This window comes from Physeter macrocephalus, chromosome 15 (genome assembly GCF_002837175.3).
Source record: "Physeter macrocephalus isolate SW-GA chromosome 15, ASM283717v5, whole genome shotgun sequence".
NCBI classification, from domain to species: Eukaryota; Metazoa; Chordata; class Mammalia; order Artiodactyla; family Physeteridae; genus Physeter; species Physeter macrocephalus.
The window spans coordinates 63,595,364-63,605,873 of NC_041228.1; the positions used below are offsets into that span (position 1 = coordinate 63,595,364).

At 42.2% G+C, this 10,510-nt stretch overlaps 1 protein-coding gene across 1 annotated transcript in view; it reads right to left on the bottom strand.

The window, feature by feature from the left end:
• Nucleotides 1–3,705: 3,705 nt before the first annotated feature.
• KCNB2 (potassium voltage-gated channel subfamily B member 2) overlaps nt 3,706–10,510 on the bottom strand; it is a 402,961-nt gene continuing 396,156 nt past the window's right edge. Inside the window, exon 3 of the mRNA XM_007114811.2 lies at nt 3,706–5,986. Within this exon, the coding sequence (XP_007114873.2) occupies nt 3,824–5,986 (2,163 nt within the window). The 3' untranslated portion in view covers nt 3,706–3,823. The remainder of the gene's footprint in view (nt 5,987–10,510) is intronic.

Genomic DNA, 10,510 nt, shown 5'->3' on the forward strand with positions numbered 1-10,510 from the left:
TGAGACTGTTTTGACAAGAAATTAATGGGAACAGATGCTTGGCATTATCATTCTTGTTACCAAATCTAGTTCATATCAGGATAATGCTTGATCTAAATGCTTGCTTCAAAGCTGTTGGCTGTGCCGGAGTGGAGAAATTTCTAGTGAAAATGTTTAGAGACTAATTAGGTGAACACTAGGAATTCAGGGTGTCACTCCTGAATTTGTGACCCAACTCAAGACACATATCCGTGCACTCATTTCTATCCTCTTGTGATCCATCTCAAGCTTTAAGCTAAAACAATCTTGTGGCAATTTACACCCGTTAGGATAGCCAGCAGAACTGGATTAACAGTGCCTGGGACTGTGTTATTTTGAGTTCATTCAAACAGTCTTTCCTTGTCGACATTTGTCCATGGTCACTGAGCTAGGTGACAATAAGCAGGCTCTCCCAGCAGCAGAAACCTCCAGGGCCCCTCAGGGAACCAGCCTATGTCCCCACCACTTATGCAGTGCTTCTCAAACTCGGGATGTGTTTTCCAGGGGGTACAAAAGAGGTATTTGAAGTTAAAAGAGTATCCATTTTACTAGTCTGTAAGTAAGAGAAAACATTATTTCTTTGATATTGAAACATATGTTACGAAGTAAAATGCAGCATTTTCATGACTTTTTAATGGAAAACGTTAAGACTTTGCAAGAACTCTGTGCTTGGTATATTCCCAGACCAGTTCAGGCAAATATGTTCATTCTCTGCATTAGGTGCAGTTCATTGAAAAGGTTAAGGAAGCACTGCACAAGTGCATTTTGGAAACCCTAGGTGCTTCCCTGTGAAACAACAAAGTCAAAGTTTTTTTAGAGGAGATTTTATTTTTTCCTAGCTTAAGACTTTTGGCTCAGGGGGGCTAAGAAGAATTGAAGGTTAAACTTTCCATAGGAGGTTCTTGAAAATTCTTTAAAACTTAAGAAAAATATTAAAGGGGAAAAGTTTTTAGGGAGAATGCCTTTGGGGAGAACGTCTAGAATTCCTTATCTAGGAAAGATTTCTAACGTTAAGCATTCTGGAGCAGGATTCTCAGTTAAAGGCCTAATGGACATAAGAAAGGTCGGCGTTAGTAAACTATCAGATAAATTTTAAAAACTTCAGATTCATCAGTACAGAGACATTACAAAATAACTGCTTCATGAGACTACGTAAAGAAAATAATTTTCACGACTTATTTGCTATTTGTCTAACAGCAGATATATCTGTTTACTTGAAAAACTATATATATAGAAAATTCAGACACTCTAGACTTACAAAAACTGAGCAACATTTAGTTTTAGACACAAATAAGTATGAGTGATGTAAATATCAATGATTAATGACCATAAACTCTTAAAGGTTGTGTTCTAAAGCAAACATAAAAACCATCAGGAAATTCTAATAAGCACAGTGAAAAAGAAATGTTTAAAATTATTTTTAGCAGTAGGGCTGCTTGGATTTCAGCTAAGATCCAAACTTGTTTTCTTATCTGAGACATAATGACCAGATTTTGTTAATAAAGACATGTTATTCCTTAAAGTCTTAAGTTAGGTTCTAAATATTTGGGTTGTCTTTTTCTGGTGTGTTTTTTTTTTTTCTTTTAAAAATAGAATAAAATTTAGAATTTTTTTTCCTTAAACAAAAAGTTGTGCTTTAAATTGGGCCCAGAATTTTCCTATTTCTCTGAACTATACATCCACACCCACACACACGTACAAAATGCATTATGCGGAGGCAAACTTGCATATTCCTGAGAGATCAAGGAATCATATTAATTTGCAGTCTTAAGGTACCTTAGAAATAATTTGTCTTGATTTTTATTGGGGTAAAACTGAAACTAAGAGAGGTTTTCAAGGCTCATCCAGGATCACCCATCAGGTAGTTGCATATCGAGCTAGAGCCTTGATTTCCTGTGAGGCAAAGTGGATCCAAATGACCTGGGTTTTAGCACAGTCTTCACTAACGGGACAATCACTAGCAATATCCTAACGCCTCTGGATTTCACTGTTCTCAGTTGAAAATGCTGGAAGTATTGCTTTCACCTAGGATAATCCTCCATCTCTTGGGGGCGTTGGAAACATGAGGGGGTGTTTCTAGATGCTGCAATCACTGGATGGTGCTATGGTGCTACTGGCATTTGTGGCCTTCCCCAGGTGGCAGTGTTTTCTCCCCTCACTGGGAAATACTGTGGGTGACCCATTATCAGGCCAGGGTTCTTTTTTTTTTTTGTGGTCGCACCATGCGGCAGGCGGGATCTTAGTTCTCCCACCAGGGGTGGAACCCTGTGCCCCCTGCAGTGGAAGCACGGAGTCTTAACCAGTGGACCACCAGGGAAGGACCAGGCCAGGGTTTTTTTTATGTTAACTCATTTCCAAACCCAACTCTATCTATGGGGTACAGGTGGGTGGGGTGGCAGTCTTACTTAAATAACGCTGCTTTTAGTTTGCCAAAAGTCACTTTTTGGAATTCCCATTTTGGCATGTCTACATTCTATCTTTAGATCTTTAGATAGAAAAGGTTATGTTGGATTCAATGGAAAATACAGTCGTCTTTAGATGGCCAGCATACATTTTAAAAAAATTTTATTTATTTCTGGCTGCGTTGGGTCTTCGTTGCTGCGCGCGGGCTTTCTCTAGTTGCAGCGAGCAGGGGCTACTCTTTGTTGCGGTGCGCGGGCTTCTCGATGCGGGGGCTTCTCTTCTTGCGGAGCATGGGCTCTAGGCGCCTGGGCTCAGTAGTTGTGGCGCATGGGCTTAGTTGCTCTGCGGCATGTGGGATCTCCTGGGACCAGGGGTTGAACCCGTGTTCCCCGTATTGGCAGACGGATCCTTAATCACTGTGCCACCAGGGAAGTCCCCTTCTTTTTTCTTTTTTTTTAAAGAACTGCTTTCCAAAAGTGGAGGGCCATTAAAAAAAAGTTTAGTTGTGTAGTATCACCTTTTAAGTATGTTCAGGTTTTCAAAAAATGCATTCTGTAATAGGCTGTGGCATGATAGATACTTTTTCCCATGATATTAGTGATATATAATTGACTGGCAAAATTTCAAACTGCAATTCCAAGTTTTTGGATATCTGGTCATTACATCTTGCCTATTTCCATGATTTATAAATAAAACCACAAATGCCACAACTAAGCAGAAGCAAAAAAAGAAAACTGCACCCTATGAGTTATATCACAAGTCAATAAAAATACTGTATTCCTTTAAACAGATGTACTTATAAGAGCTTTATAACCCAAAGCAAGATATGTGGGATGCTTTAAGAAAAGGTTGCAATTTTGCAACAGAAGTCTGTACAGCTCCTCCAGGAAGTAGCTGTGAAGGAAGTGCCTGTGTCTCAGTAACTTCTTTCCATCTGTTCTTGACACTTTTGCATCCCAAGCCCCGTTATTTACAAAGTTACCCATTTCGCAAGCTCAAAGCACCTTGCCTGGCAATTACGAACTCATGCAATGACATTTCATCCTTTCATGTGCAAATTCTAAAATTCATTGTAACGGAAAAGCTCAAAGTCGAAACTCTGTCTACAATTTGAAATGAAAGGATCAAAAATGTCAGACATTGCAGAATACCGGTTCGTAATAGAGCTCTCTTTATTTGTTCACTGTTCTTCAGTCATTTTTGTTTGTTTGTTACAAAATGCAGTCTTGATGCTTTATTTAAACAGTACTTAAACTAAACTGTTCATGCCATGCAAAAATAACATTTTATGCACTTTTTTGGGGGGAGGGGCTTCCCACTTTTTAGTTCACAGGCATTATTAACCGCATTTTTAAGAAACAAGTTGTTTTTTTTTTTTTTTTTTTTATTCCTTTGTAACTAGTCACATGCTGGTTTCACGTGTGGGACAGTAACCTGTGTCTCCTGGGTTGGAATGAATTTCTGGGGCAAACAAGTGGTTTTCCATCTTGCACCCTTCTTGACTGTTGTCCTTTTTTACTTCCGCCACAGCGTGGTAAATGTCTTGCCTACAGTTGTGACTTGTGTCCTGTGGAGAGGAAGAGCCCACAGAGGCCTCTTCTCTTAAAGGGTCTCTTCCGTCACTAGGCTTATCTGCAAAGCAGTTCGGGTTGGAGTCGGCCTGCTTGTCCTGCCTCGTGGTCCCTTGGAGCTCTAAGAAATCATCGTCTTCGCCCGTGTCTATTTCCGTGAAGCTCCTCCTCTCTCTGGATGAGAAAGGAAAGAGTTTCTGCCTGGGAAACCGAGGCGTCAGCCCTTTGGAGGGTCCCTGACAATGTGCCGGAACCTCAGCGCCCAGCAAGGGTCTGTCTCCCTGGGAGGGGGTTTCTTCCAAGAGGATGGTGCTGATGAGCTGCGGGGCGGTCAGCGGGAAGTCCGCCGTGGTGACCGGCAGTGGCCTGGCCGTGCTGGGTGGGGTCTGCGGGGCACCGCCTCTGTTGTCCTTGAAGTTCACCTTGAGCGATCTGGACTTGAGCGGGTTGCTGCCCTTCAGCGAGCTCTTGGGGCTCTCGGCGGCACTGTCCGAGTGCAAGGGGCCGTGGGGCCCACCGTGGGACCCGCTGGAGTCGAGGTTCACAGTTACGTCGATTGGAGCGTATTCCGGGCCGGCGTCCCTGGCCGCGGGCCCCTTCTCTCGGGCTAGGGTGAGGAATGGGGGGGCCCTGGCTCTTTGGTGCTCTTCTATCCGGGCGAGGTCGGGTGGGAACTTCATCTGCAGGTGGCAAGCGGAGGGCGGCGGCAGGGGCGACCTCTCGGTCTCCGTGAAGTCGGTGGCGCAGCTCGTGAAGCTGTCGATGCTGGAGGTGCTCTTCATGTCCACGACGCCCTCGGTCTGCGCCACGGCCGCCAGCTGCTCCTGCGGGCCGATCACCTCCTCCATCTCTATCTCTTCTTCGTACGCAGACGGCCTCTCGGGCTGCCCCTGGCAGTCGGGATTCGGGTGGGCGTGGGGCTGCGTCTTGGTGATCTCGTTGTACAGCATCTCCAGTTTCTGGGCGCTCAGATGCTGTGGGCTGGAGGAAGACGTGTTGTTCAGCTGCCCGTGGGAGTCTTTTTGGCTGACCTCCTGGTACTTATTCTCGTAAGACTTGTTGGAGCTTGTTTCCGAAAGAGCCTTCCGGGCCCACTTCCACCGGCTTGGAGAGAGGTGGTTATCACCCGTGGGGTCTTTGGTGTGGGCCGACTCTCCCGTCTTCTCCACAGCCACGTCTATCAGTTCCATACTGCGAGCAAAGGCATCTTTTAAGTTCATAGAAACGATGCTTCCATTCCTCTTGGCCCGCTCGAGAGCCTCTCTCCTTTTAATGGCCTTCTCCTGGCGTTTCTGCTCCTTGTAAAACTCGGAAAAATTGTTCACAATGATTGGGATGGGAAGAGCGATCACCAGCACTCCCGCAATACAGCAGAGGCCTCCCACGATCTTCCCCAGCAGTGTTTTTGGGTAGATGTCACCGTAGCCGACAGTGGTCATCGTGATGGTGGCCCACCAAAATGAGGCCGGGATGCTGGTGAACTTGGTCGCGTCTTCGTCCTTCTCGGCGAAAAAGACCAGGCTGGAGAATATCATTATCCCCATGGCCAAGAACAATATCAACAAGCCCAGTTCATTGTAGCTCCGCCTGAGGGTGAAACCCAGGGACTGCAGGCCCGTCGAGTGTCTGGCGAGTTTCAGGATCCTGAGGATACGCATGATGCGGAAGATCTGGACCACGCGCCTCACGTTCTGGAACTGCAGCACGCTCTTGTTGGACTCCGTGAGGAAAATGGTGACGTAATACGGCAAGATGGCCAGCAAGTCGATAACGTTCAGTGGGCCCTTAAAGAACTTCCATTTATTTGGTGAGGACAGGAACCGTAAAAGGTACTCCATGGTAAACCAGGCGATACACACGGCCTCCACGTGGGCCAACTGGGGGTTGTCGTTGGGCTGTCCAAATTCATCCATCTCCTGCAGCTCTGGTAGCGTGTTCAGAGACAGCGCAATGGTGGAGAGTACGATGAACAAGATGGACACGATAGCCAAGATCTGGAAAAGAAAAGAAAGTCAAGTCAGCAAGACCTCTTAGTTGCTTAGGCAGCTAGGAGACATATGGGTTCACCATTCTTTAAATGATATGTCTTGCTCAAAGGTATTCCAAGAAGGTAACTTTACAACCCCAAATTCTCCAACTAATACAAATACATTCACTTTTTATGAGTTCATTTCACTTAGAAGCCTAATGTGTATAAAATAGATAACTGATGAGAACGTTCTATACAGCACAGGGAACTCTGCTCAGTGCTCTGTGGTAACTTAAATGGGAAGGAAATCCAAGAAAGAGAGGATATACACATATGTACAGCTGATTCGCTTTGCTGTACAGCAGACGATAACACAACATTGTAAAGCAACTCTACTCTCAGTAAAAATTAACAATAATAAAAAGAAGCCTAATGTAATATACTTTTAAATTCTAGGGTCTAAGCCATTTGAAAAAAATTCATTCTCCACCCCCACCCCCCTTGCCCATTGTTCTTAGGCACCTTTGGAAGAGTTTTCAGGCAATAGTCAGTCATCTCTCCTCTCTTAATTATTTGTAATTTTTCTCTCTTAACCACCCAGTTTATGTTTCCTTACATGAATTGCCATACATGTTATATTAGCTAGAAAAAATTCACGATGGCCAGAAGTTTTATTCTACAACTAAAAACGTGAATGCAGACCTATGCGTGGAGAGATAATTTGGCCTCAGTACAACAATGTTTCCGTAGAACAAGTACGATTTGTGTGGTAAGCACTGAAGGCTGAACCAAGTCAGGGAGCCTCCATCCTGTGCTATGTGGCCTTCTGGCCAGCCTCTGGTGGGAGAGGAGGATTATGAGCCAACTTCATTCAGTTGAGAAAGGTTTCAGAACAACGAACTTGAAGACTGTCCATGGTGATCTCGGTTCAGGGATCACCGTGGGGCAGAGGAAAAGCAGCACCATATCAGACGTGGAAGGAGAGAAGAAGCGCTCAGTAAGAAGTAAAAAGAGGATCAGTGACTGAATTTTGGAGTCAGTCATTCTGACCTCTGAGCTTGGCTTTATTGCTTACTGTGTGACTTTGGGCAAGTTACTTAACCTCTCTATGTCTCAGTTTACAGATCTGTCGAATGAAGACAACAATCGTAGTTATTTCATGGCTGTTGTGAAGATCACCCGGCACACAGACATCACTAAATAAATGAAAATTACTCATAGTGTTAGAGGCTGAAATGAACAGCACTTCAGTCTGGAAAGACAAAGACCAAGAACAGGTATGTGGGAAATCTGTAAAACCATGCAGGGTATAGACAGCTTAAGCAGGGATTTCCTCACTGTAACCCAGTGTTCTAGATTGATAAGGCAAAGCATGAAGATGAAGGTTTGAGGGCAACAGAATAAAGCACTTCTTTGCTTAGTACAGATTGTGCGTCTGGAACACATGATTCTTGGTGAAGTAGGAAACCTCTCTTACCTAGGTTAGGTCTGGCTTGGTTTCATCTGACCTTTGTCAATGACCTCAAGAGGTATCACTGGTCTTAGTTATTACTGGTAGCTCTGAGAAAAATATCCTGACACTGTTTAGTTTAGAAATTCAGCATTCAGTAGACAATGATTAAATATCTTGAGGCCACACATCTCAATAAACATGAGACTGTGAAAAAATTATCTATAACTGACATCAGGACTTCTGAACTTCTCTCCTCTTTATCCTTCTAAGTTTCTCTACTTCTGGGTTATTCTCCTTACCCTTGCTCTTTTCTCCTCTTATGCCTCATTTATACCTTTCATTGTTTTTTCTTCCTGTTTCTTCCAGCTCCCGTCTTTCCTCTTAAATCACTTTATAGTGAAAACCATAGTTTGTTCCAGAATGCACTGTAGATATTAAGTAAAGATTTACGTTTTCTTAACTTAAAGAACAGTACTGAATTGCTAGTGTTTTATAACTTTTTCTTAAACAAAACTAAGTACTTTTTACTTGAGTATACTTCAGGAGTTCCTTTAAAAATGTGGATCAATGAATGACAGTAGAATAAAGGTTCTCTTCATCTACTCCAGAGACTGTGAAGGCTAAAGTTAGAAATCCCCTCAAGAAGGTTTAGATAAACCCATGGATAATGGATTCAGAGGGTTTATTAAGGACAGGTTGGGAATGCTCACCTCAAATCTTTACCCTCAGGGGCCAATAGAAGGGGGACATTTACAATATTCTGTCACTTAAATATTCTTAGGAAGCATTGGTCAGATTCCAATTACTCTTATATTCTTACCCTAAGGAACTAGGTTCCTCTGTATTTTCTAGAAGGTCACACTGTTCCTGATATACCTTTGGGCATTTTAAGTACTGGGATTGCTGCCAGGATTCTTGTGCTGATAATCCATATTCTAGATTTTCCATATCTTCTTATCTGTTCACCTGCCTGTTTTGGATGCATTTTATTTAGGATTATCACCTCCAAGAGCAAGAGAAAAGTAGAAATACAAATGAAACCATTCTACTATCTTCCAACCTTTTAGACAAAGAACAAAGTGGAAGATCCAAGGTAGACCTTCAGTTTTTCCATGACTCCACAATCTGACCTAGATTGTAGGTCATTCTACTTTCGTATGTAATTTTGGGAAATAATGAACATTGTATAGTTCTAATTTAGTCTATGGTCTGGTTGATGGCAATTTAAGGAATATGGCTACTTTTAACACCTGAAAATTTAGCATGTGCACAGCATGATTTGAAGGACATTCTTGAAGAAAAGGAATTACTAAAGAAAAAAAAAATCCAAACACTCAAGCCCTTAGCAACCCCACATTCATGTTAAACTATAAGGTATTGCAGTGCATTATTTTCTGTCTCATGACAGAAAATCATTTATTTTAAATATCTTGTGAAACTTGGAATTCTCCAAGAAAGACAGCACCTTAGACAAACTATTCAATATATACCAAGGATGATGTGTGATGCAATAAGCCAAATGCAAGGTTATTGTTTTATGGTAGAGTTTTTTTTTTTTAACACAATAAATAGAACAAATGTGAAATTTTGCTCTAAGCTACAGGATACTCCTCCAAATATGGATATTTACTTTGGTACAGCAAACCCTTATGGCAGTTACGTATTGCTTCATTTATTATAACCATGCACAAGTTAGGTTTTTAATCCTGTCACCCCTAATAACCAGCCTCCAGAGCTGGCTCTTTTAGGTTCCAGCAAATAGACTTATGTTTGTATATCGCAAATGAGGTGGAAATTCCAAACAATTACCTGGGTGATATCCGTCAACCCCCTTGGAATTTGGATTACATCATTTCCAAGGTTCCTTTCACCTCTAACATATGGTGAGTCTCTTTCTCAACTAAAACATTGTGCTAATTCCATTCACATCCGCAAGCCAAACCAAGGACAAGTCACAGTTGAGCCCATGATTTTGGTTGAATTGCCAACATATAATTTTGTTGCTTAAGAAATAAAAAATTCAAAAGGGAAGGCTTTGTAAAACATCATACTCTGTATGTTCCAAGCATTTAGTTACTGGGAATAGACATTCTTTCTGGATAACACTTTCCTTCCCTTTTGCATTGCCTGGATAATGATTTAATTCTTCACTTAGACACAGACTTTCAGAGGATCACACAGAGGTAAGATTAGGGCTCCTGGCGCTGGCGTTACGGGGTCCCAAAAGTTGGTTGCATCGATTTCTGTTTGTGAGAGAAGTAAGGCAGGTGGAGATTTGCCCCTATTTACCAACTTGTTGATTTTATATCTTTTGAAGATAGTGGATGTTTTGTGGTGGAAAGAACACAGGACAAGGAATTAAAATACATGGCCTGATGAGACCTTCAAGATGGCAGAGGAGTAAGAAGTGGAGATCACCTTCCTCCCCACAAATACATCAGAAATACAACTACATGTGGAACAACTCCTACAGAACACCTACTGAATGCTGGCAGAAGACCTCAGACTTCCCAAAAGGCAAGAAACTCCCCATATACCTGGGTAGGGCAAAAGAAAAAAGAAAAAACAGAGACAAAAGAATAGGGACGGGACCTGCACGTCAAAACAAAAATAAACCAATAAACTGAAAACATAGGCAGAACACTATGACATAAATCACAGCAAGATCCTTTTTGACCCACCTCCTAGAGAAATGGAAATAAAAACAAAAATAAACCAATGGCACCTAATGAAACTTAAAAGCTTTTGCACAGCAAGGGAAAACAAGACGAAAAGGCAACTCTCAGAATGGGAAAAAATATTTGCAAATGAAGTAACTGACAAAGGATTAATACCCCAAATTTACAAGCAGCTCATGCAGCTCAATATCAAAAAAACAAACAACTCAAGGCAAAAATGGGCAGACGACCTAAATAGACATTTCTCCAAAGAAGATATACAGATTGCCAACACATGAAACACATGAAAGGATGTTCAACATCACTAATCATTAGAGAAATGCAAATCAAAACTACAATGAGGTATCACCTCACACTGGTCAGAATGGCCATCATCAAAAAATCTACAAACAATAAATGCTGGAGAGGGTGTGGAGAA